This window comes from Toxorhynchites rutilus, chromosome 2 (genome assembly GCF_029784135.1).
Source record: "Toxorhynchites rutilus septentrionalis strain SRP chromosome 2, ASM2978413v1, whole genome shotgun sequence".
In the NCBI taxonomy this organism is placed as follows: domain Eukaryota; kingdom Metazoa; phylum Arthropoda; class Insecta; order Diptera; family Culicidae; genus Toxorhynchites; species Toxorhynchites rutilus.
The window spans coordinates 150,153,679-150,166,142 of record NC_073745.1 but is presented as its reverse complement, the minus strand read 5'-3'; the positions used below and the strand labels follow the sequence as shown (position 1 = coordinate 150,166,142).

The following is a 12,464-nucleotide window of genomic DNA, read 5'->3' as shown; positions in this document are numbered from 1 at the left end:
CCCCCTTAGCGAAGGGGGTGGAGAGTCTAACCACCATAGAAACATTTATTGCACCCTAATACCTCAATATGCCCAATTTGGTAGACCTCGTAGTCTCCGGGTTCGGTGAGTTGTCCTTTTGTAGATGTCGAACTCCATGCCGATGTTTCAGCTCATTTCCCCGACAACCCGGATACCTTAATGCTGACGTAAATCGCCGTAGACCTTGAGATCATCCATGTAAAAGGTATGGGACACTTCTTCGTGAGCGCCGTTGACAAACCTTATTTCATAGGCATGATCGTTTCTCTTGAGCCTACTGACTTTTGAGCGTCCTACTGACGGGGGTTCAGTGCCAGATAAAAGAACAAATTGGGCTAAAAGTGTCGTCCGGAATATTCCCTATTTATCTGCAGCGTTCTAGACTGCAACACATTCAACGCATCACTGATGTATAGAAACGTGCTGCACTGCCTCTTCGCATGCGGCAAGAACCGTATGACGCCGGGATTCATTTTTAGGGTCGCTTCTGCAAATCGCCATTCAGCCGATTGCCGCTCGCTTCTACGCCCGTTCCAGGACCAGCTCCAGTTCGGGGACCCTCCTCGGGCGATCGCATTCTAACAATGCTCCGAGAACGTAGCTTCATTTTTTGAGTATATTTCCTTTGTCCAGGACACAGTGGAGTGGCCAGGTATTTTAGAGTCCTACCCTGCCAGTAGGAGATTTTCGGGGCGCCGCCCCTAGCATAGAAAACAGATGTACCCCTAAGCCACCAGTGACCTGGAAGTGTGTGTTTCCAGTTCACACCCGATCAATCTAAGAGCCCCCGCAGACTGCATACTTTTTATCGGCAGACATTTTGATCGAGTTGGCCTGTTAGTACAAAAACCGACCAAACTGAATCGATGTAATGTTCGCATATGCATGTCGCTCCATATTGATTAAGTCGGCCGATCGAACTATTGGCTTAAAAAATAGTCTACAGTCTGCGGGGGCTATAAATGTCATCATATGATCTTCGTGGTGGTGTGAGGTAGGAACAGTTGAGATCAACAGGTAGGCTTTCCCCCTTGCTGATCCTGATCCTTGCATTTGCGAACCTTTTGTTTTGCTCTGTGTCACACTATTACGATGCCATTGTAAAGTAGAAACGCATTGGTTTCCCTGAACATATCACCGAATGGCTTCACTAATATTTGTCCAATCACAAATCTTCAGTCTGTGTCATCTCAGTCTGCTCCGAAGAAGTTGTCTTCACGACTCGTGTGCCACAGGAAAGCGTACTTGGCCGCGCTAATCTTCATTCTATTTGTGAACGACGTGTTCTCTCGAGTAGAGTCCCTAAAACAAATGTTTGTCGATGGCCTCAAGTTTACAGGATAGTTTTACCTGCTCTGGACTGTTTAATTCTTCGAAGCGACATTGACGAAGTTCGGTTGTGGTGTCACGAAAATGGAATGCATAATATCAGTTTCGGTCCCAGCCCACAAAGATATTTATGGTATCAAAAGAGAATAGTCAGAAATTTGACAAGAAAGTAGTCATTTTTTGTAATTTTTTAAAATTTTATTACTTTGTGATAGTAAATCCCAGTGATCAACGTTCTCTCAACAAAAAGCGAGGTTCGTTGTTTGCTTATCAACCCGGCAGTTTAAACTCCAGCGAATGTTTATATTTGATACTAGCTGACCCGGCAAACTTCGTCCCGCCCAAAATTTGTTTTTTGACATCCGGCGATCCTTTTTTTGGTATAGATAAAAGGAGATATAGGAGTGTGTTTCATCACATTCAAATCCATTTCCAGTTTCGAACAAAGAACAATTTCGCTACCGCAAACATCAAATGGACTAACAGCACTTGTCAGTATGTAATTGTAGAACATATGGGAATTTAATTTTCCGAATTTTTCCTTTTTCCTTCAGAGTTTTCCGAAAATTTTCAATTGTAGTTTTCAAACTTTCACATGCCTAATTTGGTTCCATTCGCTTGATTAGTTTTCGAGTTATGAAGAAATTTGTATTTAATTTGTATGACAGTACACCCTTAGAGAGCGGGTGGAGTGTCTCACCACCTTAAAAACATTTATTGCACCCTAAAACCTCCACATGCCAAATTTGGTTTCATTTGCTTGAATAATTCTCGAGTAATGCAGAAATTTGTGTTTCATTTGTATGGCAGCCCCCCCTTAGAGAGGGGGGTGGAGAGTCTAACCACCATAGAAACATTTATTGCACCCTAATACCTCAATATGCTCAACTTGGATTCATTTGCTTGATTAATTCTCGAGTAAAGCAGAAATTTGTGTTTCATTTGTATGGCAGCCCCCCTTAGAAAGGGGGGTGGAGAGTCTAACCATCATAGAAACATTTATTGCACCCTAATACCTCAATATGCCCAATTTGGTTTCATTTGCTTGAATAATTCTCGAGTAATGCAGAAATTTGTGTTTCATTTGTATGGCAGCCCCCCCTTAGCGAGGGGGGTGGAGAGTCTAACCATCATAGAAACATTTATTGCACCCTAATACCTCAATATGCCCAATTTGGTTTCATTTGCTTGAATAATTCTCGAGTAATGCAGAAATTTGTGTTTCATTTGTATGGCAGCCCCCCATTAGAGAGGGGGGTGGAGAGTCTAACATCCATAGAAACATTTATTGCACTCTAATACCTCAATATGCCCAATTTGGTTTCATTTGCTTGAATAATTCTCGAGTAATGCAGAAATTTGTGTTTCATTTGTATGGCAGCCCCCCCTTAGAGAGGGGGGTTGAGAGACTAACCATCATAGAAACATTTATTGCACCCTAATACCTCAATATGCCCAATTTGGGTTCATTTGCTTGAATAATTCTCGAGTAATGCAGAAATTTGTGTTTCATTTGTATGGCAGTCCCCCTTAGAGAGGGAGGAGGGGTCTCAATCTATCACGAAAACCTTCCCCGGCCCCAAAAATCCCTACATACCAAAATGTTGATCGGTTCAGTAGTTTCCGAGTCCATAAGAATCAGACAGACAGACAGAAATCCATTTTTATATATATAGAAGATTATGGAAGGGAACATCGACGGCTCCGAACTACTGCAGCAAATCAGTCTTAATGTCTCAAGGCGAATCCTTCGAAGTTATCCTCTTATTAATTTAACCATAGAACAAGCAATGGCGAACAATCTAGTCCATACACCTGTTTGATTGATAGCGAATAAGAAGCAAATATGTTCTTCTTTGTTTTGCAGCACCGAGAGCGATCATGACGTTTTGGGTCGTAAGTTTATGTATCATGATTTACGAACCAAAGTTCTTGTTTGTGTCATGATTAGTGGTTTAACAAAAGCGAATGCCACCGGGGGAAAGACCTCTGCAAGATCATATTGGAACAAACGAGAGTGATATATTCAGTGGAACGTTCAATCGGCAAACACTGAAGATCATACAATGATGATATGCATTTAAAATTTGGGTAGGATTTGTAATTTAACCTTGATCCTGTGCGATTTTAGTCGAAGACAGAAAACAAATAAATAACCAATACGTTTCCAAACTATTGTCTTTTGAGAGGAAGCCGGCAAACAATGGAATCGAACACGAGAGCAGCATCTAATGGCCAAAAGAAAAGCTCGGAAGTTGTGCAGTAGTAGCGAATTTGTTTTTGAAATTGGGTTAGTTTCAAACTGACTCTGTTATGAAAAAAACCTTTTCGGGTTCACGAATGAGGCGGTTGGTTGGTGTGCGTTATATATAGCGAATTCGTTTTTAAAACTGAGTCAGTGCCAAACTGACTCTATAATAAAAAAACGTTTTCAGTTTCACGAATGCGGTGGTTTGTTGGTGTGCGTTATATAGTCTGATTTGTTTATATTTGCGACGACAAATGTACAGTGTCGACGTCTGGTGGCGATATTAATGCTTGGGAAATAAATTATTCTTTATCTTATTCTTTAATTTTTACTTCATATTGTTTGATTACCTAACACATGTAGTTCTGACACTCACTTAACCATTTATCGATGCTTTTCCTGTTTGTTTCACAAATAATTACTATTATAATATAAAATCATCATTACACACAGTTTTCGTTCAATATGTTTCTGCGATATCGGAAAAAAACCTCTTATTTCATCACATGAAATAAATATTCGATACGTTAAAGTAAATTTTCATTCATAACTTTGATTTTGAAAGCAGGTTTATTCCACCTGAATATCCATCATTATTTTCGCCTCCAAATGAAAGCACACGTAGCTTAATGCCGTCTACTCGAATATACTCTTCAAAATCAGAATCCGAATGGGATTACGATTCCAATAATACAAAAGCAAAAGCAGCAGGTTTTCCATTTTCATAGTTTTTATTTTTAGATTTTCAAAACAATACTCGGAACTTGACAGTTCAGTATAGTTGTATTGGTGAACCCGAGTGCCAACCCGTGAAACATCTCAGTGCGAAATTAGCAGCTTTCGGGCAGTGTAAAATTATAAAAGTTTAAATGAAATTTCTACTTCATGTTGTTTGATTACCTAACACATCTAGTCGTGACACTCACTTGCATCGATGCATTTCCCGCTTGTTCCACAAATAATTACCATTATAATATAAAATCATCACATAAAATACACATATTCGATTCGTAAAAGTAAATTTTCATTCATAATTTTTATTTTAAAAGCATGTTAATTCTACCTGAAAATCCATAATTATTTTCGCCTTCCAATGAAAGCACACGAAGCTTAATGCCGTCTACGCGAATATACTCTACCAAATCAGAATCCGAATTGGATTACGATTCCAATATAACAAAAGCAAAAGCAGAAGGTTTTCCATTTTCATTGCCTTCATTTTCAGATTGCGAACCCAACTGCTTTCGGGTTGAACCTTTTGCGAAACTAGGTTGAAACTGAGTGAATAAGAAAACGTTTTGATAACAGTTAGGTTGGAACTGGGGTTGAAACTGACCAAAAACGAATTCGCTATAAGAATATAACGAAGTGCCATGGGGTGCTTAAGACGAAACGTACGTGATCATGGTTACAGACCAAAAGTTCTATAAGGCTTGATGAGATGTCACTAGCAAGGTTAAGTTTATTTTCGCTTACAAGTTTGCTAAAAACTTTACCATTTGGCAAGTTTCTTAAACCGATTGCTACTGTTGATAGGCCTATATCTTCTCACAAAACCTAAAATCACATAGAGAATGGTTAGAGAGAATTTTTTTTTTAAATTGATACAATTGATACGCCCAAATACTTTCAACCCGTCGTTTGTGCACTCGTTCTCAAGCTCTGCACCAATCCGTCCAATTAAACTAATTTTCTTACTGTACCTTTTACTCGACCGCTTGTCGCCATCATCCGGGGCTCCACCGTATCCAGGTCAAATGGATGATGTATTGGATAGTGTTTGCGTTCTTCACCTGCATCGAGACGTTCACCGACATACTGCTTTCGTGGTTCCCGTTCTACTACGAGATCAAAGTCATCATCGTCCTATGGCTGCTGTCGCCGGCAACCCGGGGCAGTTCGACACTGTATCGCAAATTTGTACATCCGATGCTAACCCGACGGGAACAGGTGGGTTGGTTTTTGGAAATTGTACACGAATGATTGCGTTTGACTTCTATAATTTGTGTGCAAATACAGGAAACAATATAATATTTTTGTTTTTAGGAAATCGATGATTACATCAATCAAGCCAAAGAAAAAGGATACACAGCAGTGCTGCAATTGGGTTCGAAGGGCGTCAACTACGCCACAAACGTGATTATGCAAACGGCAATCAAGGTATGAATAGTTGACAACATGGTCTAAAGAAAGATCTTTTTGTATCTACTCAAGAACCACACTCATCATCACCCTTAAATTGATTAATTTATCGTTAATATGTTTAACACATTTTTGTTGTTGCACGTTTGATAGTTTCAATCAGATTGAGTTTAGCATTTCCTTGGTTTCTGTTCTTATTGAGCCGCCCGCGATGCGCGAGCCGCCCATCAGATAGCAACAGCAGAAATTTTGCTTCAGCAAACATTACAGCCAGCAAGCAAGCAAAATCACATTGGAATTTTGTATTTTTTCTTTTCTTTTTCGTTTCATTCAAAATATAATTAATCGCGAACTAAACCACAATCTATCAGGCTTTTAACCCACCACAATTGCCTAGCATGCTGCTGCGGCACAGCCAATCAGATAATGCACTAGCTTCTGCTGCGCACGGCTCACGTCGCACCTACTCACTCAGTGATGCCGACGAAACAGACGGTTATCCGTCGCCGTCGTCACCGGGCTTAGGCATACCCGCGATCCGTGTAACACGATCACATTCGGCGGACTCCGCCCTGAACAAGGTGGCTTCTGGTTCCTCCCAAATCGCTAACCGTAACCACAGCATAATCTATGAGATCGATTCAGAAGAGGAGGGAAACCTGCTCGCGGAAGCTCAGGCCGCACTTGAGCATAGTCAGTATTTACGTACTAACGGCGACACTAACGGGGAGCCAGAACAGGACGAAGAATCCGGCGAAACTACGGAAGGCTCGGCGAGATCAAGGGCTGCCCAAAAACGAAAGCCTGCTGCCAGCGGCGTCACTCGTGGCAGAAAGGCCACCACGAGCAGTGTCCCCAATAGTACTGTGAAGACGCGTGGTCGCAAAAAACTTCGAAAGGAATCGGAGTCGATGGAAGTCGAGGTGGATTGAGGAAAGATTCCTTTAAATTAACTGTTTAATAACACCAATGAAGTGCTCAAGTTTATTTTTAATTAGCTACTTTAGGAGAACTGATAGTCTTCGTTACTTACGTGTCATGAACCTAACTAAATTCAGCTAGATAATATTTTACAAACCATGTCTTGTTAGTCCTTGAGTTCAAACATAATACCTCTGCGTCTACTTTTAACGGGACAGCATAAGGTATTAAATGTAGGTTTTAGTGCATCTAGCGTGTCTGTGGTAAGGTGTGTTTGAGGAATCCTATTTCCAACTAACTCAAACTGTGTGCAGGAGAAATCGAATTTATCATTTATCATAATATTCCAGCATGTCCAAACCAATCATCAGTGATTCGTCGAACGTGTATGCTTCAAATTTCTCGAAGGTTTAGAACATGTCAATTTGGATCACGTTATATCATTTAATTCTTTGAAAACTGAAATCACAAAACAAAAAAAAATCTAGAAGTACCTCCATATGCCGTAATAAGCAATCATGACAGCATATCCAAGCGTGTAAAGTGTCCAAATTTTTAGTTGATAAGATTAGATTTAATAGAAGTGTGATTGACGGAATAATGAAACTTTTAGATATTATTAACATGACCTAGGAAAAGACTCTTCTGGAACGATACATAAACATAATAGAGAATCGGAGTGCTTTGCATCAAACAATAATAGTCACAAAACATCATCAATGCGCACTAATAAACAGGGTCACACCTTTTGTTACAACCAATTTTAAGACGATGACCAAAACGATTGAATGGAAATAAACACAATGTTTTATACATGACTAACGCTTGCGGTAAAGTTTTATTTTAATTTTAGAATAGTTTTGTTTTTTTAAATTTTTATCATATTCAAGACCCTGGTTATGGCTTGGGATGCCAACCATCTTGTTTCAGCATTCGGTATTTTGATAGTTTGCTTCCGCTGTTGTGTTCTGGATAGAATTCTTCTGCCGATTGGTAGACAATCTTGGATAAGCAATTGCATCACATTATCATTTCTATCATCATTCAACGCGAGTCGTTTATTTAGAATTCCATGTTTCGGAGAAGTTTGTTGAGTCTGAAAATTCTCGTGAATATCTGTGAAATAGTAGAACGGAGTCTAAAGATCAGACGTTCAGAGAGCCCACAAAGTATTTGTCCAGATTAATGATTCTCAACCGACGGTCGTTAAGGTGGTCGCAAAGCATCCTAAGGGAACATCGAGGAACTGGATTTTTTCCGTTCGTTTAATATATTAACACCACTGTGTTGATGGAAAAAATACTCATTAGTCATTACACAATTATTTTTCTGGAATTGTAACAAATCAGGATTTCAGAAGAAAAGGCAAAAGAGCGTACTTTAAATGTCAAGGGAAAATGCTACATCAAATATATTACACGATGTCCGGTTGACGCGACCAGAGTTCGCGAAGCTCCAGAGGGGTGTTTGGAAATGTTTGTCTCACAAAAAATGCTGGTTTTAATCGGTCTTCACTTACTTTCTGCTTCTTGCCTGCAAGGAGAATTTCGAAATGTTTTTCACAATGGCCTTGGAGCGTTTGAAGAGCCCTTCATAAGGATCTTGCAACGGACGCTTCAACGCGTCGGGTCGAACCAATTCTTGATCACATGTAAGCAGAAGTGTGACTGAATATTTTGGGTTTCGTGTGATGATTTGATTTGTGCGGTCGAAGATTTACAAATGTATCATGCAAGGTCTTGACGGGTTCGAATCGATCGGTAGACCCAACAGGCGGAGCGGGGAATAGGTAATTGTTGGTCATACAGTAGTTCAGCTTAATACCACAAGTAATACCAATCTTGGATTGAGAATAGCGTTCCGAGAAGATTTTAAGTGATTCAATTCCTGAAACAACTCTAACTCGTACTGACGTTACGTTACATTCCTCAGCGCTGGGCCCAGGATAGAGCATTGTGGTACTCCGGCCGTTATCTTCATCGGTACCTGCCTTCAGCTCGTCTCGTAGACTAGAACGCGGTTCTGCTAGGAAACCCGTTAGGATGGGGCGATCTTTATAAAAAGATCGATCTTGTCGAATCGATTTTCCAAACGGCGTATGGATCCACTGATTAAATCGGTACCAAAGAATCGATCTTTGGAAAATTAAAAGCTTTTTTCATTTACCTGCTTATTCTATATGAATGTCGCCTTTTCTTTAGACAGGAGATACAAATTTCGTATTTCTATTGAAACTTCAAGAGCATTTTGTTTTGTTTCTCAGCATGAAAGCCGCAGTCACAGGGCATTCATCTTGTGTCGTTAGGCTGTCGTTTTACTAAATAAATTTTTGAGAAGCATTATTAGAAATTCAACAACCGCCTAGAACTCAGCTGACAATGATCCCATAGAATCGAATCGTGCCATATATCTGTGATTTAGTCGAATCCGATTCTTGATTTTGGCGCTAGTTCTAAAAAAAACAACCTTTCGCCTGTAATTGATGTGAACACCAGGTTCAGCGATCCTATGGTACTGGTTACAGTACATCTTCTCAGTAGCTGCCACTATTTCTGCCTCCGTCAGCCTCCGACAGAAGCAAATCGTAGAAGAAGCGATCCAAATATTGACATTATGTTTAAAAAAAAAGTTAGGTAGCCTCCGGTGAGATAAAAAATCGATGTGTATTGAGAAACAAATCTACAAAAAGTTTTTCTAAGATCGACATAGAGCGCGAGAGCCAAGGGGCAGACGAATTAGGGTTTGTGGTGTAAGAGCGTCCTCCGTACTCGCCTGACCTAAGCTCAACCTGTTCAAGTCTATGCACAATCGTATGAGGAATAGGGGTTCAGATCTAAGCAGGAGGTTATGAACTTACTTATGGAGCAGCTTGTCGTATTCATTCTTTGCTAGGGGTACATACCAGCCCAAGACTAGGTGGAGGTACGTTTTAGCAAATGATGAGAAGCCTTAGGAACAAAGGTGTAGAAAGTACAGCTTTACATTCGTGGCTATTGAAACGAACCCACACCGGCTTCGGAAGAGAGCCACCCAAAACACAGTACGTGAAGCAACCCTCATCGGCATCGGCGGTAATACGCCGGTACTAGGTCCAGAACAGTGAGAATGTGTGGAGTCATCTACCTCAATGAGAGAGTGTCTTCACTTTTTTGTTATTCGTTTCTACGCCTGGTAGTATGCAGCATAGCATTACACGACTATTGAAAAAAAAAAGTCCAAACAACATCAGTCTTGAACATAATTTTTACCTACCGTGTGTGGTTGTTCCGCCACGTATGTACGCATAACAGGTGTTCAATGAAAAATGAGCTCCCTAGAAACGGATCGTTCGTTTCTTCTCGGTCGGGTGCTGTCAGTTCGATCAAAGTTGGCGTCAAAACAAAAAGCACTCCGCGAGCGCGTTGTACGATTTTTTGGGCCGCGTGAAAGTCGAGGAAAAAAGTTTAAAGTAGACCACTTTTGGGACGAAAATGTGCCGGTGAGCACTGTTTACCGGATCCTGAAATCTCGGAACGTCGAGTGGAAGACCGGTAGTGGACGTTCAGCGAAGATTTTGACGAAAAAGAAGAAGGTATCTCTGAAAAAGGTGCTCTCTCAGTGCCCTGGTGTACAATAGTAATCCACGAATAACAAGAATAATCCGAGGATCCGGAATTGCATCCGGAAGATGGATGTTTGTGCCGTCCAACGCTCTTGTGAGAGCATCTCCACTAAACTGCGTTAAACGGCTGAGTACAGTCCCTTTGCCAACATTCTCTGACTGTTTTTTTTTAAGAACAACCGTTATGTTTTGAATAAAAAATACTGAATTGGTTGAAATATTTTTTTTTGTGTTACTATATCACTGAAGACATTTTCCTTTTTTATTGAGCTGAAAAAGCTATGCGAGTAGACGTTGGCGATGCCATGTCAAGAGCTGAGCTTGAATGATGGATCGATAACACGATGGTCAAATTTGGATAGTGCCAGTTTGCGAAATCGGGTCAGAAAAGTAAACTAAACTCGCGCTGCTCCAGAAGAGACAGCAATCTCGTCAGAAAGCACACCTTTTGATGAATATCATGGTTCAGTTTCCAAAAGTTACGAAAATGTCACTTCTCTGCCCGCCGCTACAGTTTGCTTGCTGAACGAACAACTTTTTCGAGAACTATGGTAGTTTATTTCGCAGCTTTGCGGGATACTCTCTTGTTCGAACCAAGTATAAAACTCATGTCCATCAATTTTTCGTGGAGCCTTTTTTAACTTTTCTTTACTTCCAAATTTGGCGGAAAGGTACAACTTGTAACTTGTAACTTCTAATTTCTCAACCTAGATTCTTCTTTGTTTTCTGGGCGCATCCCTCCAATTTTTGCCTTATCTCTTCATGACCAGGCACTACTTTCGAATGAGTTTTACGGTCAGTTACCTCACACGTTCTCCGAATCGGCCCAGAATATCGAATATCGTAAATTTGAGATAATCGGACGATTCAGTCAACTCACGAGCGAGTAGTGAGATTTTCACTGCGGGCGTGTTGGATCGATTAGAGACGCACTTGTTCCTGTGATGTCTGTGATGATGTACACAAAGGAACTGACAAAGGATAGGCTTTTGTTGATACTATACTTTTCAGCCCATGTAGTATTTTCCTTGTTATTGAAATTCCGACATATCCTAGATTTTAAATTTCCATTACAAATGCGTTGTTGTAGCCAAGGCGAGACATTAGACAAGAAATATAGAATTGGAACATTCGTGCAAATGCAAGTAATATATGATTAGTCTCGCGGACATGTGGAGACTGCTATGTATGCGCTTCGTTCCCTTTTCAAACTTTATGAGTCGACGTATGCTTGCCGTAATTGACAGCCGAATATCTAGGGAAATCTTAGTCTTGTACAGCTTAAGTTCATATTTATATTCTCGTTTTTGAATGGTATGTATTGCTTTTATCTTTTTATGTTAATTGTTTATTAAACACATTGCTCACCATTCATTGTATTTTTTTTCATGTTCCACAACAAATGCATTACAAATATCGACTGCAGTGAGAAGGATGCCCGATTCGGTCTGTGGTTCAAAATTAACAATCCTTCGCTCAATCAACGCCGCTTGTACAGCTTTATGCGCTTCTTATGATCGATTCCTATGTATACAACAATTTCCATTCGATATTCTTCTACTTCTTTATTTATGTTTTCCATCTGCTCGTCTTTGTTGTCCAAATCACCCACACACCTAAACATATAAACCGTCCACTGTTCGGTTCAGGGTGGTGGCGGTTTGGTGCAGACGCTGCGCAAAAGCTACAGCTTGAGCGACCTCTCGGAACCGGATACGCAGCGCACTCAGGAGGAGATTGACGAACTGATCCGGCCCCAGCGGGTGCTGCGCTCCAAGAGCGCTCGATCCTCTTCCGGTGGTCGCCACGTGGAAATGTATTTCCCCGAAGTGGAGATAGCTGGGACACCACACCGCACTCCACCACCGTATAAGTAGGTTAAGCTACCAATTCGACTGACTTACAGAGTTTAATCCGGTGCCATTGTTTTGCGTTTTAGCTATATTCGATCCTCAGACGATATCAGTTCAGGATACTCGAGTGCAGAGCCAGGGTTGAGTCGAACGGCTTCGATGAGCAACACCGCCAGGCCCCGCGTTAAATCCAAAACTCGTGAGGTGAGTTACAAAGAAGACCTTCTCAGTTGAATATACTGTGCTATGTAGTTTGACCAACACAAAATAAGATTTACTCTGAACACTCACTTAGAATTATTGTTAACGTGATAGTACACTGTTTTTCAAAAGCCCGATAACCGTTCGT

At 40.8% G+C, this 12,464-nt stretch overlaps 1 protein-coding gene across 10 annotated transcripts in view; it reads left to right on the top strand.

Moving 5' to 3' along the window:
• Positions 1-12,464, top strand: part of LOC129770881 (receptor expression-enhancing protein 2-like) — a 77,164-nt gene that overhangs the window by 54,805 nt on the left and 9,895 nt on the right. For 9 of the 10 annotated variants that reach the window (XM_055774049.1, XM_055774046.1, XM_055774047.1 and 6 more), the window contains 4 exons: positions 5,351-5,548; positions 5,645-5,758; positions 11,912-12,135; positions 12,202-12,319. In XM_055774049.1, coding sequence (XP_055630024.1) covers positions 5,351-5,548; positions 5,645-5,758; positions 11,912-12,135; positions 12,202-12,319 — 654 coding nt within the window. Of the gene's footprint in view, positions 1-5,350; positions 5,549-5,644; positions 5,759-6,111; positions 7,489-11,911; positions 12,136-12,201; positions 12,320-12,464 lie in introns of those variants that run through there. The other variant, XM_055774050.1, reaches the window with a different exon arrangement.